The following is a 27,419-nucleotide window of genomic DNA, read 5'->3' as shown; positions in this document are numbered from 1 at the left end:
ACATTTAAGTAAATTTGATTAATCTTGATCCCTCGCCACTTTACCTACAGTATGCAATTAAGCAACAGCCCCTTAACCCGGCGCATGCAGGCAGCAGGTACAGTTCATCACGCTCTGATCGACACTTTGATTATTAAGAAATGTACTTCAAAATTCTCTTTGTTTAGGCATTTTAGTTTATCTTATTCAGTGCCAGTTTGAGACATACAAAAAAAAAATCAAGGAAATAAAACATATAAGCTTGTTTTTACAAAAATGCTAAATTATTCTTTTAAATAGTAAAGCTATTCCATGTTTTTGTGTAACCGAGTTGTATAGAATAAATTGCTGTCAATCATTTTACTTTTGGTACTTTATTATTTAAGTGTTCAGTTGCTTTCCTGTGTTCCAATTCCTAAACATATATATTCATACCATAAACATTCAAATCCTACTTTGGACTGAAATAGTGTTATATATTTGCATTTATTTATCAAACAATTGTAATGCACTGGTAAGTTATGAACAGTTTGCACTACATCAGGCACTACTACAAGGGTTAATCAATGCACTGATTAGCTTACCATAATGTGTGATGAAAACCAAAAAATATTTCATTTTAGTTTTTTCCATGTCTCTACCTGAATAATCCAAGCCTACTGCATTCCAGCTGCCCCCCCCCCCCAAAAAAAAAAAATGCTGCATGACGCCCCTGCATGGAAACCTGTAATCTCAGCATCCCCATTTGAAAACAACTTTCCAGTTCAGAAAATATTCTCTTATTTAACTTTTTTTTCCGGTCAGCCCTATTTGCCGTTTATACTTACCTTTATTAATGAAAAAGACAAGTTGTGTTCTAAATGATTTATTTTAGATTAGAGATGTTGACAGATAACTACATCATATTCAAATTCAATAAATTAAATGCTCATTCTGCTTCTTACACACACACAAAGATGAACTTCTTTTGTATAAATATTTACTAAAGTGATCTGTGTATACCCAAATATAAAATGCAATACAACATCTAAGCTCATACTAGCATCAACACAATTATATGGGTCATATACATGCAATTGATAATCTCCTTTCTTAAATAAACTACAAATATATGGTATATTTATAGCAGTCCAGTTAAATATGAGTGCAGTGTATTGCTCCACTGTTACTAGATGTTTTCTAGAATATACTGCTGATATTTGTAGCAAAAAATATAAATTGTCAGCATCAATACTGAAGATGTAGGTAAATTGTCATCAGGTCAGTGCAACAAAGAAACTTTGCTAGGTAGTTTTGTTACACAAGGACAATTTACAAACTCAAAGTGATGAACTGCATTTCTTTCCCTGTGTGTCTGTGTAAACAAGGTCACTGTATCGTGGCCTTGCTGTGCTATGGTACTGTGCCATAGTGCAACCCTGATACCCAGAGGAACAGAGTCTTCTAAGACCCAGTTTTTTCCAGCAATTTGGGCTTGATACATCGTACAAACCCCCCCCTAATATTAAACATTACGTATGCTTTAATTTTCCATAGTTTAACCATATATGGGTTTTCCTAATGAGTTGTCAGGCAGAACTTCCACTCATCACGGGACAGACATGTGGGCCTGTTATCTTTCTCTTCTGCCTGTAGTTTGTAACTTCTCTTAGACTGTTCTTGAGATCGCCTCTTGAACCTCTTCCTTGCAGCTGCATGTAATAAAAACGTTTGATTGGAAACATATATCTCTCTCCAGATTTCTACGACTCTTCACAAAGCATAAGGGATTTCATTACAAATGGGAACTCTGATATGGTTATTATTGTATTTCATTTTCTAGTTTTAGATTACAATAATGTTTAAAATATCTCAAATGTTCTACATTGATGATCCATTTATTGTAGCAAGTCATATTTAGGTTAAAAAAATAGTTTAACCCTTGCTTCCAAAAGGAGCAAAAACATTCCAGTATTTATTATACCTGGTGTTAAACTTTACTATCAATCCATACCTTTTGTTTCCCAAAGTTATAATAGGAAAATGTTTTTTTTTACTATTTTAAAAAAATACTATTTTTCAGATTTACTATTTGGTTTGAACAAATAAATATTTAAAACATTTTCTACTTCACGTCATAAAAATACTCTTACAAATTTCTTAATGAACATATTTTAGTATTAAAAAAAATTAAAATAAAGATTTTACTTTTAAAGCCTCATTTAACATTTAGTATTACATTGTATAATTTTGAATTTTATGGGCAATCAGGATCTACACCATTGGAAAAACAATGGACCGGCTGCTGGCGTGTTTGGTTATGAACTGACCTTTGAGGTTCATCACTGCCATTCATACAGAGGGTAGTTTTAGGATTCTCCCTACCTACATGTAACTGCATGTTTTTACTGTCTTTATCATTATTGACCACAGCTTTGCTGCTGCAAACTCCAAAAAAGGTCAGAAACACTGGAATAAAAGTGATGCCATGAACTGCCCCAAACAATATGACCATGAACATGATCTTAAAAAAGGTTCTGAAGATGTAACTCGCCGCTGCTGCCAGAACCACCACCCCCAGAATGGTGGAGACGGCTCCCTGCAATATGGGATAACCTAGAGTAAAGAGTGCTTCCACTGCCTTGTCATTGACATTGGCTTTAGTACTTGAGACAAAGGCATAGGAAATGTGTGCAGAGAAGTCTACAGAGAAGCCAATGCAGATGACGAGGTTGATCATGGATATGGAGTCTAAATTAACATCCCACAATGACATGAAACCAGCCACCCCCACAATGACAGAGCCAATGGCAAACGTCACCCACAGAGAGCAAAGAGGGTTGGGAATCAACAGGAGGGAGATCAGCAGCATCACAGCAGTGGCCACCCCAATGTTCTGGATGGTGTTGTCAACTATGACTGCATACTGATCGTAGTAGATAAAAGCAGGATGATAAACCAGCAGAGGGATGGGACAGTTCTTCGCAGTGTCTCTCAGCTCGTTCAACATATTCTTTTCATCAACTGCACTGGTGATGTTCACAGTCAGAATAAAGGAGCGGGAGGCGTAGATCTTATTATTAGACATGTTTAGATCTTGTTGAAACTGTGGAACTAACTGCAGAAATGAAGTTAGATTTCCCATGAATGCAGCTTTATTATTCAAATTGACCTGCGATGAATTTGCAAAGGATTTGTAACTGTCAAGCCATGATATGTTAATTTCTTTATCAACAAAATTAAGGTTTCTAAAATGTGTCATACATGACTGCAGTTCAGCACGGATGCTGTTATTCCAATATTCCACTTCTTTTTCCACAACTACCATAACATTTGGACCATAGACAGAGAAATATTTATCCTCATAATCATAATAGTTAACTACATATGAACCATCCGATGCCAGATTCTTAAGGTCTATACCTTCCTTCATCTGGAGGCACCCGTAAATACTGGCAGCCAGATACCCTGCATACAGCAAGATCACAAACACTTTAGTCCAGGTTTTTGTCAGAAAAGGACCATAGTGATTCTTAAAGAAATAATTCATTGGCTGCTCTTCCTCAAAGCCTGTTTTAGTATCATTTTTCCCTCCTACACAGCACATGATGTACCCTGCAGAGCGTCCTGGTGGGCAGACTGTTGGTACCTTCATACAGGTCAGAGAGTGCCTGTTACTCTCTTCTCTTCTTCCATTCAAAGCCATGAAAGCCCCAAAAAATGTAATGCTGTAAAAGTAGCAGAACAGGACAGCAGTGCCAGTATAGAGGCAGAAAGACTGCACAGACCGGAAGGGCGTCATGATGCCGATGTAGAAAGCCAAGACATCAGTCAGAGTGGTGATCGTGATGGACACGGCGGCCTCTTTATATGTCTCTGCCAAACGGACCTCGACTGTATCTTGAACCTTCGTTTGCTGCCAGCAGGAGATCATAATGAACATGTCGTCAACGCCGATACCTAGAAAACACAGGTCAAGACATTATTGTTTATAAGATTGTATTGTTTATATATATATATATATATATATATATATATATATATATATATATATATATATATTAGGCATTCTTATTTTTTAATCATGTTCAGTTTGAGCAGTTTTATTCTGTATTAATTATTAAATGAGAAACCACTGTATGCAAGAGGAGATTCTTACCTAAGATAAAAAGATCAAGGCTTTACAATGTATAAGATTGTACATTTATGTAAACTGGTCTACCTTTGCACCATGCATTTGTGTACAATACAATCTTTATCATATGGACTTTTTTCTCCCCCTTAAACTCATCAGATTGCTCATTGTGCTTAATCTTTGACCACAGTTTATACAAATTGTTCTCGTACTTAGTATGCAGATACATCTTAAGGACACATAAGATGTAAGATTTTAAGTAGTGCTAAGCATATTAAAGGCTGAAAACCCAAAGAATGGACAGATTCTTACCTAAAATCAGAAATGGGGAATTAGCCACAGTCATAGCAAATGGCACTCCACAGTAGAGCAGCAACCCAAAGCTGGACAGCACTGCTAGGCCTGCTGACACGACACCAACTGTGGCCACCCATACTTTATTCCTCACACAGTCCAGTCTAAACAAAATCACGAAATGAAACAACAATATTATTCAATGTGTGATGTCTTCTTCTAGAAAGCATTCATAACCAAGTATACTTTATGCTGATGATGTCCTTGGTATTACAGGTTTTAAAATTACTGTTATAATTTAAACTATTTCTGCATCTATTTGCGATCAGACTATTTTCCAATGGTCCAATTTGTTTTCTTACTGAAGGATACATTTCAAACTTTTAGTCAAATTATAGCACTACAAACTCATGTAATGATGAGGATCAGTGGTGCATTGATATCTTAACCTTAGAAAAAATTTAAATTAAAAAAATTAAAATAAAATAATAATAATAATAATAATAATAATAATAATAATAATAATAATAATAATAATAATAATAATAATATATGCTATCAGAGATAAAACTTCATATACTGAAATACAGAAAGTTACACTTTCAGGATTTAATATTTAATTTTACAGAAACAAAATCTATACTGTACATTTACACTCCTGCTAGCACATGTGTACACAGAGGCTATATCAGTTTAGAAACGATTAGTTATCCTGCAGTTAAAGAATGTTGCAAAATGTATTTTTATTTAACTAGTATTTAAAGTTGAAGTTACTTAATACTAAAGATTGTTATGCAACTTGACCCAGGTATCAACCCAAGAAATAATAACATTGAAAAAGCTGAATAAGCCCATATTACTTCAGAATTCAACTTCGTTTCAATGGCTTATGACAGTATGATATAAAGTTCTTACAATTAAGATAAAAGCTATATTTGTAAGAAACAATATTTTAATTGGTATATTTGAACGTAAGAGTTACATATGACTAAGGCATATCAAATATTTAATACATTTTGTTAAAGCAGTATTGAGTAAATGACAAACCTCATGCAAGAAACGATTGAAAATGAAATGGCCAAGAAATATGTGATGGCGAATAAGGGGATGATTGTCTTTGAATTTTGTTCGAACTCCTCCTGTCTTGATATAGAGGTGAAGTACGCTACCTGGGGGAAAAAAATGTAACTTAGTGAACCAAAAGTTAATAATAATAAGAAGAAGGAGGTCGAGGAGGAGGAAGAGGAGGAGAAATACATTAACGAATACACGAATAAATAAATACATAAATAATACGATTTTCCACTTAACTTTACACACAAGCAAACTAATCTGAAGCGCATGCTTAACACCTGTCTGATGTGCAAAGTTGTACAAAAAGTGTTTTTATCATTAATGTGATTCTGTATAAAACAGGTGTACTACTTCCCTGGTGTTTATCACATTTAATCGTTATGATTTGATATATATATATATATATATATATATATATATATATATGTTTGTGTCGATGTAACAGTATAACTAATCATATAAATGAAGATATCTTTAATAGAATAAAGAAGTACAAATAATAAAGTCTACTTACCTTAATATACGGCATTTCAGTCGATTCATTTTTAAACACTTCAATAAATTCTTGGAGCCACAAAGTACTTGACGTGCTATTTTCTCTCAAATAGTACAAAAGTCTGATTGCCTTTGCAGATGTCACAACACCTTGACTTGTAGTGTTCACCCCACCCAACGTGGTCCCCACGAAAATACTAGTGTTTTCAAAGGAATGCATAGGGAAATGAATTGGGGTCTGATCTACTGAACCCGAATTAATTTCTACAATATCTAATATTGCATTGGAGACGCATTTCTTATTGACTGTGGCACAAATATTTTCGTATTTAATCTGAACGTTATCTTTCACTGCAATTATATTTTTAACTTTTTTGTCTAAACTCTGTACTTGCATAAAAGTCTTGTTTGTTAAAATATCGGATTCCGACACCAGTATGAGAGACGCATATGTCCCTTCAGTGACCAGCCGCTGACTGGAGAAGTCTGCATCATCCTGCGGGAAATTGCTCTTCACCAACTCCCTCTCAGCCTTCGCAGGACCGTTCATTGGGGTGAACTGGTCCTCGATGTCATTTGCTTCTGTCTCTTTCAGACGATAAAAACCTCCTCCCAGCCCAGCCGACAGCAGCAAAGGGATGACAAGAAACCACCAGGGTTTCCTTCCTACAACACCACCAAATGCCTTAAACCCCCTGCAAATGGGCTTTTCTAAGCAGTCTGTGTGACATCTAGACATTTCATCTACAGTAAAAGATGTCAAATATTTTTAAATTCAAATAGCTTTTTAATGTTACTGATCAATGCCTCCGACACTGTCTGAAAACAAAACATTATGAGCCACAGAGGACTATAGTAACAGTAACTCACACAGTAACATTTGCATAAATGACGGAAGCTGCCACCCGATCTGCATATACGTCAGGATGAAGTTACTGATTAACCAATTTGATCAAAGTAAATTAACATTTTATCTGCTTGAGACTGAATGACAATGCTATATATCATTTTCCCCTTCTGATTAGAAAAAATTATAAATTTCTTCAAGTATAAAACATTGTATAAACGCACACACACACACACACATTGTTTCATTTATTTTTTATATTATTATATTTTCCATTTATATTTTCAAACAAGGACCATAATATAGTAATGAAAGAAACCGAATAAGAATAATGTGTATGTGTGTGCATGCTTGTTTAAATTACATTAAATAAGAAACACAAAAAATACACTAACATTTCAACAGTGGATTAAGCGAAAACACCATGAAATGAAAAGATTCAGTGATCACAAAACAAAGATGACAGAAAATAACGTCCAATTCTCTGTTACAATCAATATGTTCAATATTCAAAGGCTTTCATTGTGTCTTTAATTATATTAATTATTTGATTCCACAGTGAATTAACCACTTTTTAATTTAAAGTTCATCTTTTGTCCGACTCAAATGAGCTTCCTAGTAACAGCAGTGCTGGTCAATAGACGGCTTGTTCTAAGTCATGAAGCTGGTTGAATTCACCCTGTCTATTGACAACAATGCCTCCTTGTTCATAAAACAAGGAGGCACCGTCCACCACCTCGTATCTGTATATGTTTCCTGTTCTATCTGTTTTCTAATGCCGTTAACTTTGCTATTGAAATGATCCATTAAGTCACTGCAGGTGAAATTGGGTGGGAAAACCTCTGAAGGCTTTACCTGCTGGTTAGTAAGTGTTGCTGTATTAAAAATAAAACGCGGGTTATTCTTATGCGTGTCTATTAAATTGGAGTAGTAGGCAGACCTAGCAGAGGACAGGGCTGCTTGTATCTTATTATACTGTATTCCCATGCCCTGTGCACCGCGGGAAAGTCAGTCTGCCGTTTGATACTAGTTTGATTTTCGACTCGCACTACCCGACAGCTAGCGCCTTCTAACCGACTTCCACATGAAGAGGACCAATTGTGAATTATTTCACAGCCTTTGTTTTACTTGTGAATCATAATAATAAGTTGTGAAAATCAATAACACACCGCGCATTGCCTATAAATGGCCGTATTTCCCCAACCACAATAGCTAGCGTTTGCAAACCAACTTTCACATGAAGAGGACCAATTGTCAATTCTTTCACAACCTTTGTTTTACTTGTGAATCATCAGAATAATTTGTGAAAATCAATAACATCACATATATGTAACGAAACTCCCGGAATCATCACAGCAGATACAGGGTTAAAATATACTATTATTTAAAAAGACCAATTGTGAATTGTTTCACAGTTTCTGTTTACTTGTGAATACTAAGAATAATTTGTGACATGCCTGACATTGCTTGATATCCCTAACCACCACTAGAAACAGTGTATCATGGGGTGCTCCCACAGTCACTAGCATTTTAAAAATAACTTTATGTGAAGAAGACCAGTTGTTTGTTTCATTGTTTCAGAATGTTTTGTACCTGTGAATAGTATGGATTTACAATTAAAATCAAGACAAACACAAATCATAAGAGAGACACATTGGGAATCACTTCATAGTCTGTTTTATGTATGCCTAGTAATATGTTGTGATTTAAATTATTCTTAGTATTCACAGGTAAAACAGAGACTGTGAAACAATTAACAATTGGTATTTTTTAAATAATAGTATATCTTAACCCTGTATCTGCTGTGGTTAGGGAGATACACATTTTTTTCAATGATTCCGGGAGTTTGGTTGCATATATGTGATGTTATTGATTTTCACAAATCACTCTTATGATTCACAAGTAAAATAAAGGCTGTGAAATATTTCACAATTGGTCCTCTTCATGTGAAAGTTGATTTGAACACGCTACCTATTATGGTTGGGGAGATACAGACACTTTACGCATGGCTATGCGCACATATCCAGTGCGTTATTGATTTTCACAAATCACTCTTATGATTCACAAGTAAAACAAAGGCTGTGAAATCATTCACAATTGGTCCTCTTCCTGTGGAAGTCGGTTAGAAGGCGCTAGCTGCTGTGGTTGGGGAGATGCAGCTCTTTTCATTCACGTCGGGTAGCGCGAGTCGAAAATCAAACCAGTATCAAACGTCAAGCTGACTTTACCGCGGTGTGAAACCATGAATAGCAGTGGGATTTAGGCAGCGAGTTTCTATGTTCCTCTCCTGTGTGTCTGATTCTCCCCCCGGCAGCTCAAATGTAATAAGGCAGTGGTCGGAAATCGTCTGGTTTTGGGGTGATATTATTAGGTTGTGAATCTGTACCCCACGGGTACTATAGACTATATCTAGTGTGTGATTGTGACGATGTGTGGGTCCTGACACATTCTGAGTGAAGCCTACAGACTCCAATAGGGACAAGAAACTAACAGTGAGGGGGTCGTCTTTAATGTCAATATGTATGTTAAAGTCCCCCAAATAATGAGTTTATCATAGTGAATGGCTAAGTCAGATTGCTAAATCACAAAAAAGAAATAGGGGCCCGGTGGCCTATAAATAGCTATAAACTGAAGAGGTGGATTAAGCCTAAATTCTACCTGGTGAATTTCAAAAGATGTGAAGCTGTCTAATGGCTTAGTAGACAACCGCAGGTCTGTGTGGTAGATGCTGGCCAGCCCCCCACCACGGACTGTTGCACGGGCCTTCTGGCAGTAAGAGTATTCATTAGGGGAGGCTTCTACTAATGCAATAGTGTCGTCTGGTCTTAACCAGGTCTCATGAATATAAGTGATATCATGAATATAATCGTTGATATCAAGAATGTAATTGTTGATATCAAAAATGCATAACAATGTACTTCCAATAGGAATTATTAATATTTAAAATAGAATTGTTTGTATCAAAAATAGAATTGTCGGTATCAAAAATTGAATTGATGATATCAAAAAATATATTTCTGATATCATAAATGTTTTGCACATATTTCGATATCAGCAATTCATCTTCTTTTTCTTGTTGATATTATTATTATTAATATTATTATTATTATTATTATTATTATTATTATTATTATTATTATTTATTATTATTATTATTATTATTATTATTATTATTATTATTATTAGTAGTAGTAGTAGTAGTAGTAGTAGTAGTAGTAGTAGTTTTGCTAAAATGTGAATGTAATACTTTTCTTCAATTACAATTTCTTAGCCTTAATTAAATAAATAATAATAGTAAGTGTTGCTTTAACACATTCATGTATGTGATTAAGGACAATGGTAATTGTAACAACGAGGAGAAAACACAAACTGCCAGAAATAACATTTGGCACAGATTTTCTGTACCATGAAGAATTACAGGCTTATACATTTTCATAGCAGCGTGGACTTTTTTATATAGCATGCATTACAGTTTGTTTCTTAACGTAAATCCATGTTTAATACATTGCTGATATGAACATGTATTGGAGTGACTTTAATAAAGCATGGGTTGGCATGGAGGGTTGAAGGAGCAGTGAAAGTGACAAAAATGCCAGAGAAATAGCAATTTGCGGCTTTTATCTTATAATTGGGTTTAATCGGCAAGGAGAAATGGGTTATGTAATATCTGGGCCAATATATGAATGTGAAGGACATATTTTTATATTTACTGTGCACACTGTAGTGCTGTTGGCTGTCGATATATGTATAAACAATTACTTTAGGGAGTATTCACCCCACTGTGCTTCTTTAAATTGTGTTGCGTTACATGCATTTAAATGGGATATTATTTTTACTTTGATTTACACGACCTACTCCATACTTTCAATTTCTTCAGCATATTTAAACAAATGAATTTGGACTGCTAGGGTGCAGGACAGTTTATTTGTTTTATTTATGTATGTATGTATTTATTTATTCATTTATTTGGGTTTTCAAGAACAAGACTCATTACATCACACCTCATTACATGTAAAATGTATTTTTCAGTTCTTATTTGTGACAAAGCTTTTCAACCAATCTTTAGTAAAGGAAAGACTCCACAATTATTCACTAATTTCCATTTAATTAAAACTAAAACAAAAAAATACATGGACCCGGAAACTTGGACGAAAATATTCCCAGGAAAAACCCGGTCAATCAATTTGTTACTGTTTAAACAATATTTTGTGGCATAATTACTTTCTGCAGTTTTACAACATATGCAGGACACTAGTAAGGTATGCTATATGTAATTTAGATATAAAACTATATTGCCAGTCTTTAAGTAAGCCGCAATTGCCATGTATTATGAAAGAAGGTCTGTTGTGTGTTGTGTCAGAATGGCTCAGGGACTGACTTCACATCCCAAATCCCCCACCTTCTAATTAAAAGCCATTATTGTAAATTGCTAGGTTAAGATCAAAGACCTCATATATGCTATCTGTTACTCATTCAAGTAATATATGGTGAAAATGAAGTAATGACTCCAAAGGGCTCTTACAGGTTATTTCGCTCGTTTTGTTTAATCTTACATTTTCTTCATCATATTGATTGGTGGTGGTTGCAGGTTATCTATTAGGTATTGGAAACAGATTAAAGATGTTGACTATATAAAGTGGAAGGAAAACCCTGTCAGTCAAGAAGAAAAAGCACATCAGGTAAGTGGCGATGCATTTTTATTAATTTCTACAACAATGTATAATTCAAGTTTGACTTTTCATATAGACTTGACTTACTAAGAGCTCATAGCCATAGAAGGAAATATAATACTTTTTTGTTTTGTTTTTTGGTCAAATGTAATACCATGACATACTCTCAAGAGTATGGTTCATTGTGTGTACCATATAATATATATTTATATATATATATATATATATATATATATATATATAGTACACACAATGAACCATACTCTTGAGAGTATGGTTTATTGTGTACCATATAATTTATGTTACTGATATGTACGATCTATTTTATTGTATATTTTAGTAAACCATGACATTTACTGTGATATTGTGGTACTGATGTTACCTTCCCTTACAAAATTTAATATGAATATGAACATTTTAAACTACAACTTACTTAAAAGTGTTACTTTTTTGCAAAAGAAAACCATTAATTAATCCATTAAATATGCTGTGACATTCAACTGTATTTGAATTTACATTCCATCAATTGCATTCTTAAATTAATTCTTAAATTAATTAATTTAATAACTAACATTGTAAACCTGAAAACGATGAGAGAAAACAATGAAGAACATTTTAAAATCACATTATTATTATTATTATTATTATTATTATTATTATTATTATTATTATTATTATTAGTAGTAGTAGTAGTAGTAGTAGTAGTAGTAGTAGTAGTAGTAGTTTTGCTAAAATGTAAATGTAATACTTTTCTTCAATTACAATTACTTAGCCTTAATTAAATAAATAATAATAGTAAGTGTTGCTTTAACACATTCATGTATGTGATTAAGGACAATGGTAATTGTAACAACGAGGAGAAAACACAAACTGCCAGAAATAACATTTGGCACAGATTTTCTGTACCATGAAGAATTACAGGCTTATACATTTTCATAGCAGCGTGGACTTTTTTATATAGCATGCATTACAGTTTGTTTCTTAACGTAAATCCATGTTTAATACATTGCTGATATGAACATGTATTGGAGTGACTTTAATAAAGCATGGGTTGGCATGGAGGGTTGAAGGAGCAGTGAAAGTGACAAAAATGCCAGAGAAATAGCAATTTGCGGCTTTTATCTTATAATTGGGTTTAATCGGCAAGGAGAAATGGGTTATGTAATATCTGGGCCAATATATGAATGTGAAGGACATATTTTTATATTTACTGTGCACACTGTAGTGCTGTTGACTGTCGATATATGTATAAACAATTACTTTAGGGAGTATTCACCCCACTGTGCTTCTTTAAATTGTGTTGCGTTACATGCATTTAAATGGGATATTATTTTTACTTTGATTTACACGACCTACTCCATACTTTCAATTTCTTCAGTATATTTAAACAAATGAATTTGGACTGCTAGGGTGCAGGACAGTTTATTTGTTTTATTTATGTATGTATGTATTTATTTATTCATTTATTTGGGTCTTAATTTAGCCTATTTTTAAAAAACTAATCTTGACCTTGGGAAAAAACAAATGCCACTGTTATTAGAATCTGTGTGGATGTGTTTCACCGTTTTCATAAGTCAACAATGTGTCTCTAATACACCTGGTTGTTTTATGTATAAAGTGACTGTTTTAATAATTATGAAAACAAGTGATTCAAGACTTTACAAAAATTACAATTCGTAAAATATGATTAAACAAAATGCAATGATCAAGTGTGTGTTGTATAACATATGTTTATCCTACATAGCAAAATTGCAGGTGTTAAATCAACTCTTACAGTGTTAAATTCAAAACCATGAAAGTGTATATATGTGTCCACTCTAAACAGAGTTAAAGTTACACTTTAGACAGTGTTACATTTTTAACACTCTGCCAGTGTGTTGTTGAATGTTAACACTAGCCAACACTAAGCCAGTGTTTCATTCACACTACACTGGTGTTAGTGTTATAAAACACTCTTTCAGTGTCAACATTTAACTAATGTGTCAACACTTCCAAGAGTAAAATGTAAATTAACTATAGTGTTATATTCAACTCTAATACTTAAATCCTTCAGTGTATAAATTAACTGCAGTATTGTTCATATTCTTCACCTATCTCCCACTCCCATCCCCAATCAAAATAAAAAGACATACCACCAAGAATAATTAGCTTCTCCTGGTGAGAGTCATGGGGAAGCCGGAGCCGATCCTGGCAGGCACAGGGTGCAAGGCAGGAATACACCCGGACAACAGTCCATTGTTGGGCAATTTATTTATTTATTTATTTATTTATTTATTTATTAGCACACGTCCATATCCAGGGCGACTTACAAAATATATTAGAGCAATACAAAGTGCAATAATACAGTACAGTTCAAAGCATAATGTAATTGATCAATTCCAATGTACATGAGTGTATAGGAATTATACAGTAAACAATATAAGTCCAATATCCTAGATTGTAAAAGCTAATAAGTGCAGACAGGATGTGAAGTTATAGTTAAGATCTAAGGGAATCAATAGGGGAGCTAATAGGGGAAATGAAATAAACAATACAAGCACTAGTAATGCAAAGCAAGAAGTATGACAAAACTGTAGTATACTGTGGTATACTAAGATATACTATAATACATTCTTAGATTGTACCATTGTACAACATGGTACCAATTTTTGTACCATAGTACATTTCCTAGTATACTGTAGTATAGCATTAAATACTATAGTACATACCATACTTTACTACTATGATGGCTACTTCCAGCAGGATAATGCACCATGTCACAAAGGTCGAATCATTTCAAATTGGTTTCTTGAACATGACAATGAGTTCACTGTACTAAACTGGCCCCCACAGTCACCAGATCTCAACCCAATAGAGCATCTTTGGGATGTGGTGGAACGGGAGCTTCGTGCCCTGGATGTGCATCCCACAAATCTCCAACAACTGCAAGATGCTATCCTATCAATATGGGCCAACATTTCTAAAGAATGCTTTCAGCACCTTGTTGAATCAATGCCACGTAGAATTAAGGCAGTTCTGAAGGCGAAAGGGGGTCAAACACAGTATTAGTATGGTGTTCCTAATAATCCTTTAGGTGAGTGTATATATATATATATATATATATATATATATATATATATATATATTTATGTATGTATTCAATGTTCCCATTTATCTCAGGATTATCAATAAAACATATAAATTAAAACAAGTTAATGCATCATGAGTTTAGTAAGATGAGTTTAAATCAGTAGCTGTGAAAGTCAACTGGGTTTGGATGTGTTCGGATTCATGGGGACAATACAGGCGTTCAAAAGAGCCCTTTAGTGCACATTTTAAATAACGCATTTCGGGGCTTAGGTGCAATGCTGAGAGATCTCTCTCTGATATGCTTCCCTGAGTTCCCTTTCCTTTTTATTATTATTTATTTATTAGCAGACGCCCTTGTCCAGGATGAATAGACAATAGCAGATTATAAGCACAAATATTCTGATCATTATCATTGATCATTAACTTTTGAATATGATTAGTTTTCATGAGACTTTGACTATTTCTATTTGATACTTGTAACAATAGAGATTTCATAGTAGGTAACATATTTCACTAATCAATATGTTGAGCATTACACAAAGAATCAATGTAAATCCCCAAAATTAAAATGTTTACAATTAATAAACAAATGTTATATGTAATTACAATTATTTTAAACTTGAAAACTACATTGAATGTTGCCTGGTTTCTAACTTAACCCACAGCTTTGTTTTCTCTATACCAAACCTCTGGGCTGTTGAGGTTTATAACACTATGTAACACAATTTTTGTTCCAGGGTAGTAAGTGTTATTTCCTAATTGCTTATGCCTCAAAGGTATAAAAAATGGCTATTAGTCCCCACAAACTTTCCTTTTGTGACCAGGACAGTGATATTTTGAAATTTACATATTTCCAATAAGAAAACGTGCAAATTTGTGTCTTTTCGTTCACATAAATTCAGAAAAAAAAAAACATATGAAACCAAATTAACATGTATTTATACTAAAGTAATAGTTGTGTAGTTTATAACAGAATATGCAAATTGGTGATGAACTAACCTGGTCATGAAATGTACTCCATGATGAAAAGAGGTAGACCCCCTTCACACATCTTTATTTCAACATATGACCTCCTGTTTTATTGGAAAAATAAATATTAACTTTTTTGAAAAAATCTAACATTTTGTTATTGGTACTGTAACATTTGTTTTTTCATTGTCATAATAATTTAAAATAGAAAGTTAGTGGTTGGCATTTTGTGCAATTTAAGTATTTAAAAATACTTTTTTGCTGAAGTATTTTTTCTGACTCTTTCATTCAATTCCATTCCTTACATTAATTAATACTTAAGAATTTCACATTGTTACATTTTTTAACTATCTCCTCCACTGTATCTGATGCAGTCACTCATTCTACATTTAATTAAGTTGATGTAAAGAATTTACAAGAAAATTAATATATCACAGTGTGATAATATCACAAAACACTAACATAATTAATTGATTTTCATTATTGTTGAGATACAAAAGATTTTATAATTAAAATAAATACATTTTATATTACATATAATTAGTATGTCATTTTTGTATATTCTTTTAATATACTTTGTCTTTACTTACAAATTCACTATTGCATTAAATTTTGGCAATTTTTTTACATATATGTTTACATCAAAATGTTTAATTTCTTCCACTGATAATTTACTGCATGTTTCAGAATCTGTGACATATATTAAAAATATGGAGGACATTGGTGAAGATATTGCTATAGTAGGCATTGGATGCAATTTTCCTGGAGGTAGGAAGTATTCGAATGTTATTAAATACAAAATTATTAATGTTGTGATGTAATTTGTTTTTTTACAAATATGTAATGTTTCTGTTATGAGGGAAATGTTATGATTTTATTTTAAATACCTGACAACATGCTATGCTATGCTATATATCTGAAATTGCTTGAGTACTGTATGTTAAAAAAAAAGTTTACAAGAAGGATGTGTCACAAACATAACATATGTGTCCAGTCTGCTTATCAAGGTAGGGAAGAATTTGTGCATAAAGCTAATGTGAAATATATGGAAAGCTGAAATAAGATACAAGGTAACAGGAAGTTATAGTTAGATATTTTTATTGTCACTATTTATCATGTCATTAGCATGTACTGTCACATGAATTGTTCCCATTGTAGTAAAGTGGTAGCAGTGTTATCTGGCAAGCAGTCAAGGACACACTGTTATAAAATATTGTTTTATTGTGTCTCATCTGGTTTCAGTGCACTTAATCAATAAATTAAATAAATCATAAATCACTTCAATAAATATGTGTCTTAAGCATTTAGATAATTAACATGACATTAAAACATGCATATGGTTCCAATTGTATGTATTAACACCCTTCATCTGAAATATTATTCTGTGATTATTTTAATAAATATTGTTATTCATATTTCTGATAATGATAAATACTGATTAAGCCTAGAGAAAACTATAAATGTCAGTTTACTGACCAGCGTTAAGACGGGGTATTTCTTATATTTCTTTCGGGCAATCAGGCAAACTGCCCATTCCATATTTAGTAAATTACATGGGCAATCAGCCCACAGTTTGGCCACAGGGACAGCTAGGTCCAGAGTGAGTAATCTTTTGAAGTTGACAACAGCTGCTTTAATTTAGTTCAATGGAGTATGAGGAGAAAAACATCAACCATCAATATTGTTTTTCCTAACATTATGTAAAGGTGAAGGAATAGACAGTTTCTGGAAGGTTCTCTTGGAAGGAAAGAACTGTACTGTGGAGATTCCCAATGAGAGGTTCAACAGCACTGCCTGGTATGATCCTGATGACAACAAGCCTGGGAAATCCCGGACTGCCAGAGCTGCTCTTATTGATGGGTAAGGGTATATTTCATAATTATGACATTTGATGTGCATCCTCACACATATAAATACTTTACTACTATATATGAAGGAGAAATATAATGGAATCAGGGCATAGGTGAAATATTTGATTGGAATATTTATTTTCTTTCTTATATTTCCTCTTGTCATGCTCTCCAAATTCCAGGTTCAACGCACTGGACCACAAGCTCTTCGGCCTCAATGAGGCTGAAGTTGACCACATGGATCCCCAGCAGAAGATTCTGTTGGAGTGTACCTTCAGAGCCCTAGAGGATGCTGGGATACCAATGGAGAGGGCCAGCGGAACACGAACTGGGGTTTTCATTGGTATTTATCTTTATATTTATCTTTATATTATTTTATTTACTTAAATTAATCTGCCTTTGAGCAAAATTAACATTCCTGTACTAAGTGAATTGATAGTAAGGGGACACAGATTATAAAGTTACAGTTTCAGTAGTGTCTTAAAGTTGTACAATCCTTGCACAAAAGGGCGTGAGCAAAAACAGATAGAACAGGGATAGACAACTCCAATCCACGAGAGCTGTGTTCCTGCAGGTCTTACAGCAGGTTCCTTTCAATTAGCAACCTAGAGATGTATCATGCCAATTGACTATGACAGTGTAACACGTTGCAATTCATATCTCTTCCACAGAGTAAGGGGTGCTACTTATTTGAAATATTCAATATGAATCACTGCCTAAGGATTTATTAATTGGCTTCTTGTATTTTTAAACCCTGGTCATTGTCAGGTCTTATGAACAGAGATTATGAGGGTCTGGTGAACAACAGTCCCAGCACAATAAACCACTACAATGGCACCGGCACAGCAATGAGCATCGCAGCCAATAGGATCTCCTACACCTTCAACTTCACTGGGCCCTCCTTTGCCTTAGACAGTGCCTGCTCCTCATCCCTTGTTGCTCTTCATTATGCTTCCCAGGCCATAAGACAAGGTAACAACACTCTCTGTTAGTGATGTCTAATGTAGAGTATTTCACATTGAGGTCATACAGTATCCTTTTGTTAACCTGATTTTATTTGGCACATTGTATTGTTTGTTTGTATAATCTTTTTGCATTTTCTGCACTGTGCATTTAACCTCCTGGTCATTTTTTAGTTTTTTGATTTGATTTTTTTTCAAGGAGCTCCCTCCCTAATTTCATTCTAGTCTTTGTCTCTTTAGTATGCTGGAAGTCATGACCATCCTATACTGTTACACTAAATATTCAAGACCAAACTTCTTCTGTTAGTTTGTAAAAAAAAAAAAAGAAAAAGAAAAGAAAAATAGCAGATTAATTAAACTCATCCACGAGCTTAAATTTCCTGCAATTGTTTTTTTTATTGACTGCATTTTTATTATAATTTCCAGGGGACTGTGAAATGGCGATTTGTGGAGGTGTCAGTTGCATCATTGAACCTCGAGTTTTTGTTGCTCTCAGCAAAGCAAAAATGATCTCACCTGAAGGCACCAGCAAACCCTTCTCCAGTAAAGCAGATGGCTATGGAAGAGGGGAAGGCTGTGGGGTTGTCTTACTTAAGCCACTGAAAAAGGTAACACTTCCAAACATACAATTCATGAATTTGACTTGATTTGAGCACTGATCACTGATTTAAAGAGAGCAGGTAAGTGCTATCAGAACACAAATAAATTATATTAGTGTTGTTTCATATGTAACGGGTCTCATAGTGTACAGGAGCTTGCTATAGGTGATTAAACCCCTCTGTAAAATCAGTACAGTGATAACCCTCCTGTGTTATTTGGTGTAGCATGCTTCTCACTCTACTGCACCTGCAACATATATATGTACTATAAAATAATTCAGGTTATCCGTATCCATTTGTTAAGAAAAATGAATAAATACATAATTTGTGTGTGTGTGTGTGTGTGTATATATATATATATATATATATATATATATATATATATATATTTTTTTTTTTTTTTTTCTTCTTAAATGATAAGGATAACCTGAATTATATTAAAGTACATTTCTCAATCATTTTGCAAGTAACAGTTTCAATCTGAAATGACTAAAGCATAGCTGCTAAAGAATATGAAGGAAACATTATTTCATATTTATATTAAGATGTTTTGTATGTATTTGTTTAACTGATGTTTTAAGACAACAGCTAACACAAATCACCAATAGGACATACACAATTTCGTTAACTCCTGCATTGTACATTTTTTCAGAAACTTAATTAATGGTCTGTATAGAACAGCAGTTTTTGTGGAATCTTGTCATTAGAAAAATATCCTCAGAATAGCCTATTCATTAAATTAATCTAGAAAGATGAATTAATACAAAGACCTTTCATTTTCACCTCCTCTGTAAACAGGCTCAGAAGGATTTTGACCATGTGTGGGGCATCATAAGCAGCACTGCCATTAATCAAGATGGCCGCACAGTCACTCCAATCACCAAGCCCTCCATGACTCAACAGGAGGAACTGCTGAAAACCATTTACTGTCGACAGATTGACCCTTCACATGTCCAATATGTAGAGGCTCATGGGACAGGAACCCCTGTAGGTGACCCCACAGAAGCAGGCAGCATCTCCAGCATCATTGCCAAAGCCCGACCCCAAGGATCACCAGCTCTTTACATCGGCTCTGTGAAAGGTAACATTGGACACACTGAGTCTACAGCAGGCATAGCAGGGCTCATCAAGGTACTGTTGATGATGCACCATGAAACCATTGTCCCCTCACTGTTTTATTCTGAAGACAATGCAAGCATCGATGCCAAAGCCCTGAACCTCAGAGTGCCCACCACAGCAGTGAAGTGGGAAAATAGTGGGCCACTAGGAAGGGCTGCAGGTATCAATAACTTTGGGTTTGGAGGCACCAATGCACATGCTGTTGTGAGACAGTACAGACAAAACCATGCTGTTAAGGCAGAGGTTCACAATTCTCCTAAATTGTTTGTGCTGTCTGCAGCCTCAGAAAAGTCTTTGAAAATGATGTTGGAAGACACAGTCCAAAGAATCAGCAAAGACAAGAGAGTGAACCTTCCAAATCTGTCCTATACATCTGCATGTAGGAGAAGTCACTCAAGACTCAAATACAGAAAAGCCTTTGTTGCATCTTCTCTCAGTAATTTAACTGAGCAACTTAATTCTGCAACAAAGAAAAAGATTGTTCCATCAAAAGCAGATCCCCGACTAGGTTTTGTGTTTTGTGGGAATGGGGTGACCTACAGAGGCATGTGCAAGCAACTGTTAAAAGAGGAGCATGTTTTCAGAGAAAAGGTGAAAGAGGTAGAAAACATTTTCCAGAATTACAAACCCCTGAACCTCTTGGAAAAGTTAGAGAATAATTATGATAACGATGATTTCTCTAAACCAGATGTTGTCCAGCCGCTCCTCTTTGCCATTCAAGTTGCTATTGCCAGCCTGTTAAAGCACTGGGGTATCAAACCAGATGTAATACTTGGGCACTCTGTGGGAGAGATTGCTGCGGCCCATTGTTCAGGATTACTGTCCCTTGAGGACGCAGTTAAAGTAATTTTCTTCCGTAGCACTTTGCAGGCTAAGGTGACTGGAGGGAAAATGCTTGTTGTGAGCAATATAGCAGTGCCAGAGGTTTTAAAGCTGCTCCCTGACTATTCAGGAAAACTTTGCCTTGCTGCCTTTAACAGCCCTCAGTCATGTACCTTATCAGGGGATGCAGATGCTGTAGAAAGCCTACATCAGATACTGAAAACCTCATTCCAAACCAAGAATCTGTTCCTACATGTTTTGGATGTCCCAGCTGCATACCACAGCCACATGATGGATCCCATTTTGAACCCAATTAAAGAAAACATAGGTTTCTTAAAAGAGAATAAATTGGACATAGAGCTGATTTCAACTGTAACAGGGAAGGTTTGCTCTACAGGAGATTTCCTCACAGGCGAATATTGGGCCAGGAACATTAGAGAACCCGTTGAATTTGAGCAGGCAGTGAGATTTGCGGCCAAAGACAAGAATGTAGTGTTTGTAGAAATAGGCCCAAGAAGGGCACTGCAGAGGAATATCATGGAGACAATAGGTAATGACACCACAGTCTTTCCATCAGTAAAGCCAGACAATGACCATGAGGCATTGCTTTCTCTTGTGTCAAATCTCTTTGAGATGGGGTTCGAAGTCTCCTGGGCACACATTTTCCAAGGACAAGAGACAGTGCCAACACCTTTCCCAAAGTATCAGTTTGACAGTCTAAAGAAAGAGACATATTTTGAATTGGTACGGAAAGGAAACGAGCATGTGTCAGGTTCTAATCACCCTGTGCTCCGCCAGACAAACAGTGACAGTAAAGAATTCAAGTGCAACCTTTCATCAGATGAAATAGCTTATATTTACGGCCATAAAAACAATGGTGTCGTTATAGTGCCAGCTGCCCTGTATGTTGAATTGGGATTGGCATCTTTCATGGCAAGTGCAAAACCAAAAGTGCCCCTCAGCTCATTGCAAATCACTCTTCATTTCCAGAGCCCTTTCATTATAAGCCACAATTCTCCTGAAATGAAAGTGCAGCTTGAACTAACAGAGACAGAAAATATAATTAAAATAAAGTCGCCATTAGCAACCTATGCATCTGGAACTATTGATTGTAGCAGAAGAAAGGCAGTTGATGAAAGTACTATCTTACTGGACCTTGTCTACGAAAGATGTGCCTCGGTAGTAAAGTCGGAAGAAATCTACAAGAAACTCTCTGAGGTTGGGTTTCAGTACAGCTCAGTTTTCAAACAACTTAGAGATGTGCACTGTGGGGCAGAGTTAAAGGAAGCTGTGACTAGTGTGAAGGTACCAGAAGAAACTGTGACCCAGTTACATGACTACTGCATTCATCCAGTGGTGTTAGATTATTTCTTGCAGATGACAGCTGTTGTAGCAGCCAGTGGGTTCAAATCAAGACCCGGGTTCCCTTCAGCCATAGGCAGTTTGACAGTTTTAGAGCCCCTGCAGGAGGAAATGGTTCTGTATTTACGAACAACCAAAGAGACATCTACCTATCTTGAGGTGTGTGGGTGCTTCACAAGCAAGGAAGGCCTTGTTTTAGTTGAACTTAAACATGTTAGGATTACTTTTTTGGGAAGAGCGTTCTCAGTTGCTGAAGAGTTCTTCTTTCAAAATAAGTTAACGGTAATTCAGGAGGACTTGGGCTCCGATGATCGTAAAACAAAGGCCTTGGTCTTTGCAGACAAACTAGGAGTGGTCAAAGCACTAAGACAGCACTTGCATAAAAACTCTACATACATATCCTACAAGGACCCGGCAAAGCTGTTTACCTTTAACGTCCTTGATATGTTTGCCAACTTAAATGAGCTGCCTGTTGACAGAGATTATGATGAGGTTTTGTTCCTGTGGGGGATTGGAAACCTCACTGATCTGAAAACTGAGAAAGTTCTCGAGTACTTGGTTAGTGTTTGTGAAGTTTACCGTCAGATTGTTAAGAAGATGAAGGAGGAAAGGTCCTCATGTGCCATCAGAGCTATCACCTACAGAATGACGGCAAAAGTGATCGATCACATTAGTCCAGGGTTTGTGCTCTCTGGTATGACAAGGTCTTGTGCAGCAGAGATTTCAAATCTCTCTTTCCAGCTGATTGATATAGATTCTGTAAACAGTGAGAGTATTACTGCGTTGGCCCAGGTCATTAATTCACAGAAGGGTCACCAATATCCTGAAGTAATCATTAGCAAAGGTCAGATTTACACAACTGAAATTACTCGTACGCCCATTAAAACCATTGGCAGCATTCAGAGAAAAGCTGTGGCCTCAGATTCACAACGGTTCGCCCTGCAAACTGCTGATCCATATAAAATGACAAGCTTGTGTGCCAGTCCCTCCATGATAAGCACTGATAAGCAAACTATGACACAAACAGTAGAGGTTCAGATAAAAAAAATGTGTGTCCATTCATCAGATTTCTATCCTGTCAGCCTTTCTGATTTGAAGTATGGTCAGACAATGTACTGGAGTGAGTATGCATCTCAAAACCACAAACTTTTAGCACTCGACTTCTGTGGCGAAATTACAGCTGTAGGTAGTGATGTCAAAAAGTTGAAAGTGGGAGATCACATTGTGTCATGTTACCCCATTGCTGCATCCTCCAAGGTCATTATTGCTGAAGATGTATGTTATAATGCAAAGAAGCTTCCATTTCTCATGGATGTACCATGTGTATCCTTCTTCATACTGGCCTGGGAAATCCTGAATCATGCATTACCCAAAATAAAACAGAGAAAGTTGGGCATAATCTCCACTATACCTGAGTCAAGTTTTCTGCGGGTTTTGTTAGTTGCAGCAAACAAATCTGGGTGGGTTGCTTTTGCTGGGACACAGTTCAGTGGACTATTAGACAATGTAAATAACTGTGATGCATTTGTCCTTTTGCCTCCATTTGATGCATCCTCAGTTGCAAAGGCATGCAGTGTTTCCAGTGCCAAACATATTATTGTAGTGTGTGACAACCAGTTGCCATCAACATTCTCTCAAAACCTCTTTCAAAGTGAAAATGAAAGACTTTGCCTTCACACTGTTCAAGTAGGCAATGTTTTCCAAAAGGCTTATCTCAAGACACAGAAAAAAAAAATCTATAACTGGATTAAATCAATGCACTTGGACAAGAAATCTCTAGATCTCCAAAGTACCGTTTTCCAACGATCAACATCTGGAAGTTTTGACTTTCTGCCTTTTGAAGAGTCTGAATCCTATATCAGGTCTAAGACCATACCTGTAGTTGTGCTGGACAACACATCACAAGGCAAACTTTCTGATATTCCACTTCTGGAGACTGAAAAACAGCTTTTCCACAAAAATGCTGTGTATATAGTGACAGGAGGGCTCTCAGGTTTGGGGTTTGAGACCGTGAAGTTCATTGCTGTGCGAGGAGGGGGCTGCATTGTCATTCTTTCTAGACGTGCTCCTTCACCTGAGATGCTGCTGGAGATTAATAATCTACAGGAAGATGTTGGAGCCTCTGTTATTAGCTTGCAGTGTGACATTTCAGTTCCCGAGCATGTTATGAAATCAATGCATGTTATTGGACAGACATTTCCTTCATTTCCCATCAGAGGGGTATTTCACAGTGCCGTCGTTTTACATGATGGGTTAATTCAAACTCTAGACAAATTACACTTTGAGAAAGTCCTGAAACCTAAAGTTAATGGTGCCTTGAACCTGCATTATGCAACTAGGAACTGTAAGCTAGACTACTTTGTTTGCTACTCTTCCATCACCTCCTTCATTGGTAATTCTGCTCAAACAAACTATGCAGCAGCAAATTCATTTCTGGATGTGTTTTGCCATTACCGGAGAAACCTTGGGCTTCCCGGGCAGTCCATTAATTGGGGGGCTTTGAATCTGGGTCTCCTGCTGAACAAGGAGCATTTCCAGCGATTTCTTGAGGCAAAGGGAATGATGATCATGGAGGTGACAGAGATTCTTGAAGGTCTTGAACAGTGTTTGATGATGAATAATCCCCAGCAGGTTGTGTGCAAGTTTAGCTTTAAAAACCTAAGCAGTCATGTCCTTTCTCAAAACCCCTCTCTAAAAATGCGTTTGGTTGCCTTAGTGACAGAGGAACTAAAAAATGTGAAATTAATCGAACCTCGGGCTGTGCAGACCACTTCAATCTCCTCATCTGATGAGTATGTTAGGTCTCTGCTGTCTGATGAAAGTAATATAGACATTGATGACCTGAGAAATGATACAACACTTTCTGCATTGGGTATCGACTCAATGTTGGCTATGACACTGCAAAATCGAATCTTTCAAGAGAGAAATGTGAATGTTGCCCTTGTTAAATTACTTGACCCGAACGCAACAGTGTCTTCGTTAGTGTCTGTCCTTCAAAAAGGCAGATCAGAAGAATTTCAGAATGAGGAAATGTCCTTGAGCAAGAGTGAGGTGGAAAATGAATATGACAACACAGAGTTTTAGATTATTTTTCTAAATCCTAAGATTATTTCCAGTTACTATATTTGACATTTATTCTGTCTGAGTCAGCTGAGCCAGATTAGAGTCCAGTTGCCACATTAATGAATAAGAAGACGAAGAAGACAAACTACTGACATTTGCTGTGAATGTCTAATGTATTTAACAAACATAATAGGTCTAAACTGTCCATTGTAAATTAAATTAGAGAGAATGATATCTAAAATATTATTCTAGAGATTGTTCTGTCAATAACAAAATTCTGATGTTCTCTGTGGTGTATATAACAACTCTGCCTAGCACAGTAAATGTTGTAAAACAAATGTGTATTTGTTTGATATGTAATCAACAAAGGCTTTAGAAATACATTTTCGACTTATATGGGGAAAAACCTTTATCATGGTTGATGTATAATGAAATTAAGTGTAATTTGCACATTTTTAATGTTTTATGTAGTTCAAAATCTATCAATTGTGTAAGAAATGTAAGCCCAGAAATTACACAGAGAGGGAATAGATCACTTCACAAAATTTGATTAAATAACATTTATGTATGAAAATAAAATTAATAAAATCGAATGAAACCAAAAATGTAACAGTTTAAATTATTTATCTGTGTGGCAAAGAAAATGTAACATTTCTGGTAATTCAAACCACTTTTATGCTGACAAGCAGTGAAACAAAATGCTCACCACCCTTTCATAAAGTGTCCATTTCAGATTTTAAAAAGTATCCTCAGTTATGCATCATGCAACAGAAAACTTAGGTTGATGTCATGTAGATGTAAAAATGCACATTCTTAGAAATAGCTTTTCAATACTTACTATTGCAGGGACTAAACCCTACATATGTGAAAAGAGACAGAGACCATTGAGCATTTTTTAAGTTACTTGGTTGACCGCTTGTCCCCAATCTGCCTTCTAATCTAAAGCTATTATGGTAGATTGCTATGTTAAGACTCTTGATCAAAGATGCTTTATGCACAATGTGCACAATGCAGGACTCTTTCCATGCCATCTGATATACAAATTATGGGATGGCATATATGCTTGTGAGTGTATATTGTGTTTGATTGAATGTTTTGCTTCTTAACATAATATTAAAGATATATATAGAATTAATTCAAATATTGTAGTTGTGTTTATATTATTAAATTAATATGTATTACTTTTTATTTATTTAAATATGCATAGGTTAAACTAGATTTTTTAAATAAAATATAGTGTACATAAGAAGACAAAATTAATATTTTAAGTACTAACAAAAAATAGTAATATGTTTAATGTATATATTATATGTTATTGATTAAGAAGGTTAATTTAAAGTGGTGACTTGATGACATTGTATGACATATTTCTTGTCTCTTGCTTTATACGCAACACCCATTCTGATGTTTCCATATTGATCCTCTGGGCCACTGAAGTGAAAGTAAAGTCTGCAGTTGTATTTGTTTAGAAATAAAAGGTGGATGACAGATGGCTTGAAGTCATTTATAAATTATAAATAGAACACATAATGCAGTAAAAGAACCATGAAGCAAAGGTTGTTTGTATAAAGGTTCCCTGAAACACAACACCTAGTGTCTATTGCATTTTAATGGCCAGCACTCTGCTGCTCTTAGCTGAGTTTTCATGGCAGAACTTGTATATGATGGAGTACACGATGGATATTTATTCCTGTCTGTTAGCTTAAACCAACCCAAGAAAGGTAAGAGTTCAATAAAATAAAATAAATAAATAAATCATAATGATAATCATAAAAATCACCCTGCATTTTCTACAACATTGTTTCAGACTATTCTGTATTTCTTAATTTCTCATACCTCTGACTGTTAGGAAGTTTCTTAAATTAGGAACGAAACAGTCCATCTAAACCCTGGAATGCTTTTAGATATGAACATATACTTTAAAGAGTCCTTTTAGAGAATCCTAGCTTCCCTACAAAACTGTACATCCCACCCCCTGTTGACAGTCAAAGCTACTGATTAAAAGCCATCATATACACTCACCTAAAGGATTATTAGGAACACCATACTAATACTGTGTTTGACCCCCTTTCGCCTTCAGAACTGCCTTAATTCTACGTGGCATTGATTCAACAAGGTGCTGAAAGCATTC

At 35.3% G+C, this 27,419-nt stretch overlaps 2 protein-coding genes across 2 annotated transcripts; one reads left to right on the top strand and one right to left on the bottom strand.

Moving 5' to 3' along the window:
* Nucleotides 1-874: 874 nt before the first annotated feature.
* On the bottom strand, nt 875-6,811 carry LOC136764117 (patched domain-containing protein 3). The gene is made up of 4 exons (XM_066717941.1): nt 5,976-6,811; nt 5,435-5,556; nt 4,406-4,551; nt 875-3,918 (listed from the first exon to the last, which is right to left on the bottom strand). The coding sequence occupies exons 1-4, from the start codon at nt 6,693-6,695 to the stop codon at nt 2,216-2,218; spliced, it is 2,691 nt and encodes an 896-aa protein (XP_066574038.1). The 5' UTR covers nt 6,696-6,811; the 3' UTR covers nt 875-2,215.
* A 4,499-nt stretch (nt 6,812-11,310) lies between these two features.
* LOC136764107 (phthioceranic/hydroxyphthioceranic acid synthase) lies at nt 11,311-26,287 on the top strand. Its single transcript, XM_066717932.1, has 7 exons — nt 11,311-11,482; nt 16,199-16,279; nt 17,218-17,371; nt 17,544-17,704; nt 18,130-18,333; nt 18,750-18,931; nt 19,721-26,287. Exons 2-7 carry the CDS (start codon nt 16,222-16,224, stop codon nt 25,307-25,309), a joined length of 6,348 nt encoding a protein of 2,115 aa, XP_066574029.1. The 5' UTR covers nt 11,311-11,482; nt 16,199-16,221; the 3' UTR covers nt 25,310-26,287.
* The last annotated feature ends 1,132 nt before the right edge of the window (nt 26,288-27,419 follow it).

Source organism: Amia ocellicauda, chromosome 2 (genome assembly GCF_036373705.1).
Source record: "Amia ocellicauda isolate fAmiCal2 chromosome 2, fAmiCal2.hap1, whole genome shotgun sequence".
NCBI lineage: Eukaryota > Metazoa > Chordata > Actinopteri > Amiiformes > Amiidae > Amia > Amia ocellicauda.
This window is presented reverse-complemented; position numbering and strand designations above follow the sequence as displayed.